The sequence below is a fragment of the Pristiophorus japonicus genome, unplaced genomic scaffold (genome assembly GCF_044704955.1).
Source record: "Pristiophorus japonicus isolate sPriJap1 unplaced genomic scaffold, sPriJap1.hap1 HAP1_SCAFFOLD_547, whole genome shotgun sequence".
NCBI lineage: Eukaryota > Metazoa > Chordata > Chondrichthyes > Pristiophoridae > Pristiophorus > Pristiophorus japonicus.
The window spans coordinates 197,152-211,881 of NW_027254454.1; the positions used below are offsets into that span (position 1 = coordinate 197,152).

The 14,730-nt window shown below is 50.7% G+C and overlaps 1 protein-coding gene across 1 annotated transcript in view; it reads left to right on the plus strand.

Annotated features, from left to right (window-relative positions):
- Positions 1–2,544, plus strand: part of LOC139254474 (FYVE, RhoGEF and PH domain-containing protein 4-like) — a gene marked incomplete at its 5' end in the record, with an annotated part of 197,890 nt that extends 195,346 nt beyond the window's left edge. Inside the window, 2 exons of the mRNA XM_070873695.1 lie at positions 533–676; positions 1,247–2,544. Of these exons, the coding sequence (XP_070729796.1) occupies positions 533–676; positions 1,247–1,465 (363 nt within the window). The remainder of the gene's footprint in view (positions 1–532; positions 677–1,246) is intronic.
- Positions 2,545–14,730: the final 12,186 nt, after the last annotated feature.

Here is a 14,730-nt window from a genome sequence, read left to right on the forward strand (position 1 = left end):
GGGGTGTGTTGTGTGAGGGGGTGTGAGTGTTGTGTGAGGGGGGGTGTGAGGAGGGGGGGTGAGTGTTGTGTGAGGGAGGGTGTGTGACGGGGGTGAGTGTTGTGTGAGGGGGGTGTGAGGGGAGTGTGAGGAGGGGGGGTTGAGTGTTGTGTGAGGGGAGTGTGTGACGGGGTCTGAGTGTTGTGTGAGGGGGGTGTGAGGAGAATGTGAGGAGGGGGGGTGAGTGTTGTGTGAGGGGGGTGAGGGAGGGTGTGTGACGGGGGGTGAGTGTTGTGTGAGGGGGGGTGTGAGGGAGCGTGTGAGGAGGGGGGGTGAGTGTTGTGTGAGGGAGGGTGTGAGGAGGGGGGGTGAGTGTTGTGTGAGGGGTGTGAGGGAGGGTGTGAGGAGGGGGGGTGAGTGTTGTGTGAGGGGGGGGTGAGTGTTGTGTGAGGGGGGGTGTGTGTGTTGAGGTGGGGGTGTGCTGTGAGAGTGTCAGAGCCACACGGTGCTCAGAGTTGACCTATGACCTGCGGCCCTGTGTTTTGTGTTACAGAAGGAGTCGGCCGGAGTGTCGGGGAACAGCCTGATGTGCAGCTTCCTTCACTGGGTGGAGAAAGGGGGAAAGCCGGGACTCAAGGCCTGGGTTGTCATTCCCCGCGATGAGCCTTTCGTCCTCTATATGTACCGGGCCCCTCAGGTACCCGTCGCCTCGGGCTCGAGCAACAGTGGCTCAGTGTCCTGCTCCTGGCCTTCCTCCCGCAAAAACAGTACAGGGCGAGGCCTCGGGCCCGGGACCAGATCGCTGGCGGGGCCCGAGACTCCACGCACTGAGCAGGGTCGGAGCAAAATGTCCCGGTGTGAGGCTGAATGTGACACTGAGAAATCTCTGAATTTCCTTAATATTGTTCAACAAATGTGAACTGGGCTTCCACATGCAGCACAGGAGAGTCAACACCCTCCTGTCCAGTGACATTGTGTTCATCCTTCTCTTGTGTCACATATTAGCAGCTGGGAGTGTTTGATGGGACAGTGTAGAGGGAGCTTTACTCTGTATCTAACCCCGTGCTGTACCTGCCCTGGGAGTGTTTGATGGGACAGTGCAGAGTGAGCTTTACTCTGTATCTAACCCCGTGCTGTACCTGCCCTGGGACTGTTTAATGGGACAGTGTAGAGTGAGCTTTACTCTGTATCTAACCCGTGCTGTAATGAATCATTGAAGAATATAATTGCAATGTGTCTGTGAGTAACGCTCTCCCTCCCCCTGCAGGATGTGAAGGCCCAGTGCACCCTGCCGTTGCTGGGTTATACAGTCGAGCTGCTCAGTGGCAGCGACAGTGGCTACAGTTTCCAGCTCAGCCAGTCCAAGCAGGTGTACACGTTCAGCGCAGAGAGTGAGGAGCTGCGTGCCCGCTGGGTCCAGCTCATGAGCCTGCTGGCGAGCGGGGTGTGTCCTGGAGAAGAGGATGTCTTTGGCCTTGCGCAGTGACCGCAGCCTTTCGGGAAGTCTGTCCGTCATCGAGCTTACAGCCGTGTCTTCTCCACCAACATCACCAGCTGATGGATGTGGGGGCGTTCTGCACTCCCAGGGTCTCGGATAGATCATAATACTCACTCCAATTCTCCAACCCCCTCTGCCCTTCCAGCTCCAAACTCTGCCCTCTCATTTCCCATCTACAGTCAGTGTACAGGGACAGAGCGGTGCATCAGTTACACTGCCGTATGATCTCCATTTTATGTGGTCACACTGACTGGAGTCCGTTCATCTGCACACAGCACTCGGGGCTTTACCCGCGGGGCACTCAGTGCCCCCCTTTACCCCCGGGTCACTCAGTGCCCCCCTTTACCCCCGGGGCACTCAGTGCTGCCCTTTACTCCTGGGGCACTGTGCCCATGGTGCCCTTTACCCCCGGGGCACTGTGCCTGCGGTGCCCCTCTTTACCCCCGGGGCAGTCAGTGCCCTCCGTGCTGCCCTTTGCCCCAGGGTAAAGGGCAGCACTGAGTGCCTCGGGGGTAGTCAGTGCCTACGATATCCCCCTTTACCCCTGGGGCATTAAGTGCCCTCAGTGCTGCCCTTTACCCCCGGGGCACTCAGTGCTGCCCTTTAGCCCCGGGGACACTCCGTGCCCACAGTTTAATGTCTCCTCTGAAAGACGGCACCTCTGACCATGCAGCAATGTACTGGGAGTGTGGGCCTGGATTATGGGCTCCAGTCTCGTAACTCTTGAACCCATGAAGGAAACAGGTCCTGGGTGTTGCTCTGATTAACTCAGAATGAGAAGGTTTGATGCTATTTTAGCGACTGATTCCGTGGCTGGCATTCTAACTTGAAAAGGAAAATATTTGCTGAGAAAGCTGGTGTTAGTTTACTGCAGAGAGATTTGAGATCTGATCGTGGGGGGTGAAATAGCTGTCAGCCGAACCTTGAACAGACACCGACCATTCTGTCCTTCATCGGAAGATGGATGAAGGTGAAGTGCCGCTGGTAATATTCGCCTATTCCACCAACACCCACTCCTGATTCCACATTGTCTTAAACTCGCAAATAAATCCTTTCGCTATAAAACACTGACCTGTGTGTGATATTCTGGCAGGTGATGCCAATCTGTCTAATTCCGCAGAGGAGGAATGATCAGGCATTGAAGGTGCTCCAGGTACCCAGTCCTGAGTAATCTAAAGTGCATCCCGTACAGACATTCAGGACTCGTGTCCCAGGGTCGGTGAACATCTGCCAGGGCACATCTGGAACAAGGTGCAGCTTCTATAGCGGAGGGAGTGAGGGCCCCTCATGGGTCAGAGTGAGGGAGTGAGGGCCCCCATGGGCCGGAGTGAGGGGCCTTATAGGTCGGAGTGAGGGGCCACATTGAGGGAGTGAGGGGTCACAGTGAGGGAGTGAGGGACCTCATGGGACGGAGTGAGGGGCCTTATGGGTCGGAATGAGGGGCCACATTGAGGGAGGGGTCACAGTGAGGGAGTGAGGGACCTTATGGGTCGGAGTGAGGTGCCTTATAGGTCGGAGTGAGGGAGTGAGGGGACCCCATGGGTCACAGTGAGGGAGTGAGGGGACCCCGTGGGTCACAGTGAGGGAGTGAGGGGACCCCATGGGTCACAGTGAGGGAGTGAGGGGACCCTATGGGTCACAGTGAGGGAGTGAGGGAACCCCGTGGGTCACAGTGAGGGAGTGAGGGGACCCCGTGGGTCACAGTGAGGGAGTGAGGGGACCCCATGGGTCACAGTGAGGGAGTGAGGGGACCCCGTGGGTCACAGTGAGGGAGTGAGGGGACCCCATGGGTCACAGTGAGGGAGTGAGGTCCCCTGTGGGTCACAGTGAGGGAGTGAGGGAACCCCATGGGTCACGTGAGGGAGTGAGGGACCCTATGGGTTTGAGTGAGAGGTCACAGTGAGGGAGTGAGGTCCCCCGTGGGTCACAGTGAGGGAGTGAGGGGACCCCTTGGGTCACTGTGAGGGAGTGAGGGGACCCGTGGGTCACAGTGAGGGAATGAGGGGACCCCATGGGTCACAGTGAGGGAGTGAGGGGACCTTATGGGTCACAGTGAGGGAGTGAGGGACCCCATGGGTCGGAGTGAGGGAGTGAGGGGCCTCATGGGTTGGAGTGAGAGGTCACAGTGAGGGAGTGAGGGGACCCGTGGGTCACTGTGAGGGAGTGAGGGGACCCGTGGGTCACAGTGAGGGAGTGAGGGGACCCCATGGGTCACAGTGAGGGAGTGAGGGACCTCATGGGTCACAGTGAGGGAGTGAGGGACCCCATGGGTCACAGTGAGGGAGTGAGGGGACCCGTGGGTCACAGTGAGGGAGTGAGGGACCCCATGGGTCGGAGTGAGGGAGTGAGGGGCCTCATGGGTTGGAGTGAGAGGTCACAGTGAGGGAGTGAGGTCCCCCGTGGGTCACAGTGAGGGAGTGAGGGGACCCCATGGGTCACAGTGAGGGGACCCGTGGGTCACAGTGAGGGGACCCCATGGGTCACAGTGAGGGAGTGAGGGGACCCCATGGGTCACAGTGAGGGAGTGAGGGGACCCGTGGGTCACTGTGAGGGACCCCATGGGTCACTGTGAGGGAATGAGGGGACCCCATGAGTCACAGTGAGGGAGTGAGGGGACCCCATGAGTCACAGAGAGGGAGTGAGGTCCCCTGTGGGTCACAGTGAGGGAGTGAGGGGCGTCATGGGTTGGAATGAGGGGTCCCAGTGAGGGACCCCATGGGTCACAGTGAGGGGATCCCATGGGTCACAGTGAGGGAGTGAGGGGACCCCATGGGTCGGATGGAGGGAGTGAGGGGCCTAATGGGTTGGAGTGAGAGGTCACAGTGAGGAAGTGAGGGCCCCCATGGGTCACTGTGAGGATGAGTGGGAGGGCTTCCATTCCAAACTGGACTGTAAGATTAGTCACATCCCAAAATTACACTCTACGTGGCAGGATGTGACTAGTGGTGTCCCCAGGGATCTGTACTGGGCCCTCAGATTTTCACCATATTTATAAATGACTTGGATGAAGGATTAGAGAGCTGTATATCTAAGTTTGCTGACAACACTAAGTAACTAGTGGAAAGCTGCAGTGGGACATGAGTAGGTTCGTGGAAATGGTAGCAGTGTGGTTATGCTACTGAACTAGTAATCCGCGAGCCCTGGACTAACGAGCTGGCGTCATGGGGAAGTGAGGAGCTTGGGGAATTTAAATTCAGTTAATTAATACATCTGGAAAAGAAAGCTATTATCAGTAATGGTGACCATGAAACTACCAGATTGTCGTAAAAACCCATGTTATTTTAGGGAAAGAAATCAGCTGTCCTTACCCGGTCTGGCCTATGTGACTCCAGGCACACTGGTTGACTCTTACCGGCCCTCTTAAATATTCCAACAAGCCACTCAGTTGTACCAAACCGCAACAACAAACTATAATAATAAAACCGGACGGACCATCCGGCATTGGTTTCGAACACGGCAAAAGCACACCCACCCCAGCCGACCAGGCAAAGTCCTTTCAATAACATCTTGTGCCAAAATTGGTAGAGATGTCCCACAGACTAGTCCAGCAACATAGTCATACTCACAGAATCATCACCTTCAGCCAACGTCCCACAGCCCTCCATAACTGTCCCACGGGCAGGACAGACCCACCGGTCTTCAACATTGACTCCGGACCCCATGAAACCTTTTGCCGATTACCACTTACCGCCCTCCTGCTCCTTCATGTTGGACACCACTTGGAAAAATCACTGAGGATACCAAGGGCACAGAATGTATTCTGGGTGGGTGACTTCAATGTCCATCAGTAACACTGACTGAGCTGGCCAAGTCCTGAAGGACATAGCTGCCAGACTGGGCTTGTGGTAGGCAGTAAGGAAAACCCTACTTGACCTCATCCTCACCAATCTATCGATCTCAGATGCATCTGTCCATGATAGTATTGGTAGAAGTGACCATCGCACAGTCATTGTGGAGACAAAGTCCCGTCTTCACACGGAGGACACCCTCCAGCGTGTTGTGTGGCACTACCACTGTGCTAAATGGGATAGAAACATAGAAAATAGGTGCAGGAGTAGGCCATTCGGCCCTTCGAGCCTGCACCACCATTCAATAAGATCATGGCTGATCATTGTCCGGGGTTGGCGAGAGGCCTACAAAAGGCCGCGAGAGGCGTCGGGAGATGCGTGGAGAGGCGTGAGTCCAGGGTCGGCGAGAGGCCTACAAAAGGCCGCGAGAGGTGTCGGGAGGTGCGAGTCTGGGGTCGGCGAGAGGCCTATAAAGGCCGCAAGAGGCGTCGGGAGGTGCGTCGGAGAGACGCGAGTCCGGGGTCGACGAGAGGCATATAAAGGCCATGAGTTCAGCAGTCGGGAGGTGCGTCGCTGAGGCGTGAGTGCAGGGTCGGCAAGAGGCTTATAAAGGCCCAGCTTGTGCAGCTACAGGGAGAAGGCAAAAAAGTAGAAAGAAATAGAAAGATGATGTCACAGCCAAGGGGGTAAGTGATTGGCTGGTGATTGGTGAGTAGCTTTTCTTTTTTCTTTATCAGTAAGTAAGCTTTAGCATTGTTGTTGCCAATTTAAGTTAATCTAAGGGTTAAGTCATGGCAGGAGAGCTCAGACACGTGTTATGCTCCTCCTGTACTATGGGAAATCAGGGACGCCTTCGGTGTCCCTGATGACTACGTGTGCGGGAAGTGTATCCGCCTCCAGCTCCTGACGTACCGCGTTGCGGAATTGGAGCTGAAGGTGGATTCACTCTGGAGCATCCACGATGCTGAGAATGACGTGAATAGCACGTTTAGTGAGTTGGTCTTACCGCAGGTAAAGAGTCCACAGCCAGATAGGGAATGGAAGACCAACAGGAAGAGCAGTGTAAGGAAGGTAGTGCAGGGATTCCCTGTGGTCATCCCCCTGCAAAACAGATACACCGCTTTGAGTACTGTTGAGGGGGATGACTCATTAGGGGGGGAGCAGCAGCAGCCAAGTTCATGGCACCGTGGGTGGCTCTGCTGCACAGGAGGACAGGAAAAAGAGTGGGAGAGCAATAGTGATAGGGGATTCAATTGTAAGGGGAATAGATAGGCGTTTCTGCGGCCGCAACCGAGACTCCAGGATGGTATGTTGCCTCCCTGGTGCAAGGGTCAAGGATGTCTCGGAGCGGATGCAGGACATTCTGAAAAGGGAGGGAGAACAGCCAGTTGTCGTGGTGCACATTGGTACCAACGATATAGGTAAAAAACGGGATGAGGTCCTATGAGACGAATTTAAGGAGCTAGGAGCTAAATTAAAAAGTAGGACCTCAAAAGTAGTAATCTCGGGATTGCTACCAGTGCCACGTGCTAGTCAGAGTAGGAATCGCAGGATGGCTCAGATGAATACGTGGCTTGAGCAGTGGTGCAGCAGGGAGGGATTCAAATTCCTGGGGCATTGGAACTGGTTCTGGGGGAGGTGGGACCCAGTACAAACGGGACGGTCTGCACCTAGGCAAGACCGGAACCAATGTCCTAGGGGGAGTGTTTGCGAGTGCTGTTGAGGAGGAGTTAAACTAATATGGCAGGGGGATGAGAACCAATGCAGGGAGACAGAGGGAAACAAAATGGAGACAGAAGCAAAAGACAGAAAGGAGATGAGTAAAAGTGGAGGGCAGAGAAACCCAAGGCAAAAAACAAAAAGGCCCACTTTGCAGCAAAATTCTAAAGGGTCAAAGTGTGTTAAAAAGGAAAGCCTGAAGGCTCTGTGCCTCAATGCGAGGAGTATTCGGAATAAGGTGGACGAATTAACTGTGCAGATAGCAGTTAACGGATACGATGTGGTTGGCATCACGGAGACATGGCTCCAGGGTGATCAAGGCTGGGAACACAACATCCAAGGGTATTCAACATTTAGGAAGGATAGACAGAATGGAAAAGGAGGCGGGGTGGCGTTGCTGGTTAAAGAGGAAATTAATGCAATTATAAGGAAAGCCATTAGCTTGGATGATGTGGAATCGGTATGGGTGGAGCTGCGGAATACCAAAGGGCAGAAAACGTTAGTGGGAGTTGTGTACAGACCTCCAAACAGTAGTAGTGATGTTGGGGAGGGCATCAAACAAGAAATTAGGGGTGCATGCAATAAAGATGCAGCAGTTATCATGGGTGACTTTAATATGCCCATAGATTGGGCTAACCAAACTGGAAACAATACGGTGGAGGAGGATTTCCTGGAGGTGCATAAGGGATGGTTTTCTAGACCAATATGTCGAGGAACCAACTAGGGGGGAAGCCATCTTAGACTGGGTGTTGTGAAATGGGAGAGGATTTATTAGCAATCTCGTTGTGCGAGGCCTCTTGGGGAAGAGTGACCATAATATGGTGAAATTCTACATTAGGATGGAGAATGAAAGAGTTAATTCAGAGACCATGGTCCAGAATTTAAAGAAGGGTAACTTTGAAGGTATGAGGCGTCAATTGGCTAGGATAGATTGGCGAATGATACTTAAGGGGTTGACAGTGGATGGGCAATGGCAGACATTTAGAGACCGCATGGATGAACTACAACAATTGTACATCCCTGTCTGGCGTAAAAATAAAAAAGGGAAGGTGGCTCAACCGTGGCTAACAAGGGAAATCAGGGATAGTATTAAAGCCAAGGAAGTGGCATACAAATTGGCCAGAAATAGCAGCGAACCTGGGGACTGGGAGAAATTTAGAACTCAGCAGAGGAGGACAAAGGGTTTGATTAGGGCAGGGAAAATGGAGTACGAGAGGAAGCTTGCAGGGAACATTAAAATGGACTGCAAAAGCTTCGATAGATATGTAAAGAGAAAAAGGTTAGTAAAGACAAATGTAGGTCCCCTGCAGTCAGAATCAGGGGAAGTCATAACGAGGAACAAAGAAATGGCAGACCAATTGAACAAGTACTTTGGTTCGGTATTCATTAAGGAGGGCACAAACATCCTTCCGGATATAAAAGGGGTCAGAGGGTCTAGTAAGAAGGAGGAACCGAGGGAAATCTTTATTAGTCGGGAAATTGTGGGGACTGAAGGCCGATAAATCCCCAGGGCCTGATGGTCTGCATCCCAGAGCACTTAAGGAGGTGGCCTTGGAAATAGCGGATGCATTGACAGTCATTTTCCAACATTCCATAGACTCTGGATCAGTTCTTATGGAGTGGAGAGTAGCCAATGTAACCCCACTTTTTATAAAAGGAGGGAGAGAGAAAACAGGAAATTATAGACCGGTCAGCCTGACATCGGTAGTGGGTAAAATGTTGGAATCAATTATTAAGGATGTCATAGCAGTGCATTTGGAAAGAGGTGACATTATAGGTCCAAGTCAGCATGGATTTGTGAAAGGGAAATTATGCTTGACAAATCTTCTGGGGTTTTTTGAGGATGTTTCCAGTTGAGTGGACAAGGGAGAACCAGTTGATGTGGTGTATTTGGACTTGCAGAAGGCTTTCGACAAGGTCCCACACAAGAAATTAATGTGCAAAGTTAAAGCATATGGGATTGGGGGTAGTGTGCCGACGTGGATTGAGAACTGGTTGGCAGACAGGAAGCAAAGTGTAGGAGTAAATGGGTACTTTTCAGAATGGCAGGCAGTGACTAGTGGGGTACCGCAAGGTTCTGTGCTGGGGCTCCAGCTGTTTACATTGTACATTAATGATTTAGACGAGGGGATTAAATGTAGTACCTCCAAATTTGCGGATGACACTAAGTTGGGTGGCAGTATGAGCTGCGAGGAGGATGCTATGAGGCTGCAGAGTGACTTGGATAGGTCAGGTGAGTGGGCAAATGCATGGCAGATGAAGTATAATGTGGATAAATGTGAGGTTATCCACTTCGGTGGTAAAAACAGAGAGACAGACTATTATCTGAATGGTGACAGATTAGGAAAAGGGGAGGTGCAATGAGACCTGGGTGTCATGGTACATCAGTCATTGAAGGCTGGCATGCAGGTACAGCAGGCAGTTAAGAAAGCAAATGGCATGTTGGCCTTCATAGCGAGGGGATTTGAGTACAGGGGCAGGGAGGTGTTACTACAGTTGTACAGGGCCTTGGTGAGGCCACACCTGGAGTATTGTGTACAGTTTTGGTCTCCTAACTTGAGGAAGGACATTCTTGCTATTGAGAGAGTGCAGCGAAGGTTCACCAAACTGATTCCCGGGATGGCGGGACTGACATATCAAGAAAGACTGGATCAACTGGGCTTGTATTCACTGGCGTTCAGAAGAATGAGAGGGGATCTCATAGAAACGTTTAAAATTCTGACGGGTTTAGACAGGTTAGATGCAGGAAGAATGTTCCCAATGTTGGGGAAGTCCAGAACCAGGGGTCACAGTCTAAGGATAAGAGTTAAGCCATTTAGGACTGAGATGAGGAGAAACTTCTTCACCCAGAGAGTGGTGAACCTGTGGAATTCTCTACCACAGAAAGTTGTTGAGGCCAATTCACTAAATATATTCAAAAAGGAGTTAGATGTAGTCCTCACTACTAGTGGGATCAAGGGGTATGGTGAGAAAACAGGAATGGGGTACTGAAGTTGCATGTTCAGCCATGAACTCATTGAATGGCGGTGCAGGCTCGAAGGGCCGAATGGCCTACTCCTGCACCTATTTTCAATGTTTCTATGTTTCCCTCAGTACCCCTTTCCTGCTTTCTCTCCATACCCCTTGATCCCTTTAGCCGTAAGGGCCATATCTAACTCCCTCTTGAATATATCCAATGAACTGGCATCAACAACTCTCTGAGTGAAGAAGTTTCCCCTCATCTCAGTCCTAAATGGCCTACCCCTTATCCTAAGACTGTGTCCCCTAGTTATGGACTTCCGGGAACATTCTTCCAGCATTTAACCTGTCCAGTCCCATCAGAATCTCGTACGTTTCTATGAGATGCCCTCTCATCCTTCTCAACTCCAGTTAATCTAGTCTCTCCTCATATGTCAGTCCAGCCATCCCGGGAATCAGTCTGGTGAACCTTCGCTGCAGTCCCTCAATAGCAAGAACGTCCTTCCTCAGATTAGGAGACCAAAACTAACACAATATTCCAGGTGAGGCCTCACCAAGGCCCTGTATAACTGCTGTAAGACCTCCATGCTCCTATGTTCAAATCCTCTAGCTATGAAGACCAACATACCATTTGCCTTCTTCACCGCCTGCTGTACCTGCATGCCAACTTTCAATGCCTGATGAACCATGATACCCAGGTGTCGTTGCACCTCCCCCTTTTCTAATCTGCCACCATTCAGATAATATTCTGCCTTCGTGTTTTTGCCCCCAAAGTGGATAACCTCACATTTATCCACATTATACTGCATCTGCCCACTCATCTAACCTGTCCAAGTCACCCTGCAGCTTTTTAGCGTCCTCCTCACAGCTCACACCGCCATCCAGTTTAATGTCATCTGCAAACTTGGAGATATTACACTCAATTCCTTCATCTAAATCATTAATGTATATTGTAAAGAGCTGGGGTCCCAGCATTGAGCCCTGCGGCACTCCACTAGTCACTGCCTGCCATTCTGAAAAGGACCCGTTTATCCCAACTCTCTGCTTCTTGTCTGCCAACCAGTTCTCTATCCATGTCAGTACATTACCCCCTATACCATGTGCTTTGATTGTGCACAACAATCTCTTGTGTGGGACCTTGTCAAAAGCCTTTTGAAAGTCCAAATACACCACATCCACTGGTTCTCCCTTGTCCACTCTGCTCGTTACATCCTCAAAAAATTCCAGGAGATTTGTCAGGCATGATTTCCCTTTCATTAATCCATGCTGACTTGGACCGAACCTGTCACTGCTTTCCAAATGCGCTGCTATTTCATCTTTAATAATTGATTCCAACATTTTCCCCACTACTGATGTCAGGCTAACCGGTCTATAATTACCCATTTTCTCTCTCCCTTCCTTTTTAAACAGTGGTGTTACATTAGCTACCCTCCAGTTCATAGGAACTGATCCAGAGTCGATAGACTGTTGGAAAATGATCACCAATGCATCCATTATTTCTAGGGCCACTTCCTTAAGTAATCTGGGATACAGACTATCAGGCCCCGGGGATTTATCGGCCTTCAATCCCATCAATTTCCCTAACATAATTTCCCGCTTTATAAGGATATCCTTCAGTTCCTCCTTCTCATTAGACCCTCGGTCCCCTAGTATTTCCGGAACGTTATTTGTGTCTTCCTTCATGAAAACAGAACCAAAGTATTTGTTTAATTGGTCCGCCATTTCTTTGTTCCCCATTATAAATTCACCTGAATCTGACTGCAAGGGACCTACGTTTGTTTTCACTCATCTTTTTCTCTTCAGATATCTATAGATTCAGAACAGATCTAGCAGCTCAAAACTGGGCATCCATAAGGCACTGTGGGCCAGCAGCAGCAGAATTGTATTCCACCACAATCTGTAACCTCATGGCCCGGCATATCTCTCAATCTACCATTACCATCAAGCCAGGGGACCAACTGTGGTTCAATGAGGAGTGCAGAATAGCATGCCAGGAGCAGCATCAGTCATACCTAAAAATGAGGTACCAACCTGGGGATGCTGTAAAACAGGACTACATGCATGCTAAACACGGAAGCAGCATGCTGTAAACAGAGCTATGCAATTCTACAATCAACAGATCAGATCATAGCTCTGCAATCTCCAATTAAACAACTAACAGGAGGAGGAGGCTCCCTGAATATCCCCATCCACAATGAGCCAGAAGTGCCAAGTGGATGATCGACCCTTCTGTGAATGGGAATAGTTTCGCTGCGTAAAAATGTATTTTCTTATGTTGCCTTTGGTTCTTAAATCTGTGTCCTCTGGTTCTCGTCCCTTCTGCCAAAGGGAACAGTTTCTCTCTATCCTGTCTAGACCCCTCATGGTTTTGAACACCTCTATCAAATCTCCTCTCAATCTTCTTTACTCCAAGGAGAACAATCCCAGCTTCTCCAGGCTATCCACATAACTGAAGTCCCTCATCCCTGGAACCATTCCTATAAATCTTTTCTGCACCCTCTCTAAGGCCTTCACATCCTTCCTAAAGTGCGGTGCCCAGAATTGGACATAATACTCCAATTGAGGCTGAACCAGTGTTTTATACAAGTTCATCGTAACTTCCCCGCTTTTGTGCTCTATACCTCTATTTACAAAGCCCAGGATCCTGTAAGCTTTTTTAACCGCTTTCTCAACCGGCCCTTCAATGATTTGCACACATATACCCCTAGGTCCCTCAGTTCATGCACCCCCTTTAGGATTGTCCGCCCATTCTACAAGCCTGTCTAGGTCCTCTTGACGTCTATCACTATACTCCTCACTGTTCACTATACTTCCCTATACATCCTGGCTGAAGTGCTGAAGACTTGCACTCCAGAACTAGCCACGTCTCTAGCCAAGCTGTGCAACACTGACAATTTGGAAAACTGCCCAGGTATGTCCTGTCCATAGAAAGCAAGACAAATCCAATCTGGCCAATTACCGCCCCATCAGTCTACTCTCAATCATCAGCAAAGTGATGGAAGGTGTCGTTGACAGTGTTGTCAAGCGACACTTACTCACCAATAACCTTCTCACTGATGCAGTTTGGGTTCCGCCAGGACTTCATTACAGCCTTGGTCCAAACATGGACAAAAGAGCTGAATTCCAGAGGTGAGGCGAGAGTGACTGCCCTTGACATCAAGGCAGCATTTGACCAAGTGAGGCATCAAGGAGCCCTAGTAATATTGAAGTCAATGGGAATCAGGGGGAAAACTCTCCACTAGCTGGAGTCAAACCTAGCACAAAGGAAGATGTTTGTGGTGGCTGGAGGTTAATTACCACAGCCCCAGGACATCGCTGCAGGAGTTCCTCAGGGCAGTGTCCTAAGCCCAACCATCTTCAGCTGCTTCATCAAAAATCTTCCCTCCATCATAAGGTCAGAAGTGGGAATGTTCACTGATGACTGCACAGTGTTCAGTTCCATTTGCAACTCCTCAGATAATGAAGCAGTCCATGCCTGCAAGCAGCAAGACCTGGACAACATTCAGGCTTGGGCGGATTAAATATCATTACCATCGCCGAATCCCCCACCATCAACTTCCTTGGAGTCACCATTGGCCAGAAACTTAACTGGAGAAGCCACATAAATACTGTGGCTACAAGAGCAGGTCAGAGGCTGTGTATTCTGTGGCGAGTGTCTCACCTCCTGATTCCCCAAAGCCTTTCCACCATCTACAAGGCACAAGACAAGAGTGTGATGGAATACTCTCCACTTGCCTGGATGAGTGCAGCTCCAACAACACTGAAGAAACTCGACACCATCCAGGACAAAGCAGCTGCTTGATTGTCCCCCCATCCACCACCTTAAACATTCACTCCCTCCATCACCGGCGCATCGTGGCTGCAGTGTGTACCATCTACAAGATGGTATATCGCTGTACCTTCATCATCGCTGGGTCAAAATCCTGGAACACCCACACGGATTGCAGTGGTTCAAGGCGGCGACTCACCACCACCTTCTCAAGGGCAACAAATGCTGGCCCTGTCAGCGACACCCACATGCTGTAAATGAATAAAAAGCAAGCAAAACTGTGACAGAGAGAGTTCAATGGAGGAAAATGTGACCACTTTGGACCCAAGAAAGATGGATCAGAGAAGCTCGGGACTGTGGTGGAACAGAGAGGGCTACAATGGGGTGGGAGTTATGTTCCAGCTGTATAGAGCTCTGGTTAGACCCCATCTGGACACTACATTCAGTTCTGGGCCCCGCACCTCAGGCAGGTTATGTGGGCCGCGGAAGAGGAGCAACGCAGATTTACCAGAATGATACTGGGGGTAAATGTGTTAAATTAGAACAGGTTGCATAGACTAGGGTTGTATTCCCTTGAAGGGATTAAGGGGTGATATAATTGAGGTGTTTAAGATGATTAAAGCATTTGATAGGGTCGATAGAAAGTATTTCAACAACTTGCACTTATAAAGCGCTTTTAATGTGGTCAAATATCCCAAGTTGCTTCACAGGAGTGTTATCAAACAAAATTTGACGTCGAACCACATAAAGAGATGAATCTCCCTGATCTGGAACCCTTGGGACCTGGCCTGTTCTGGATACGGGATTTTTCTGGACGAGGCGTGGTCACGTTAAATTGGATGGTACAGGTACTGAGCAAGGGGATATTGGAGCTGGCTTGGGGCTGGGAGTGCAGCAGAGAGATCATGGTGGCGGCGGGGGGGCGGGGGCGGTGGGCAGTGGATCGTGGGGTCAGGCCAACGATTGCAGGAGTAGGCAGCGAGGAAGGACTTCAATTTGTTTATATCGGAGTTCTGCGC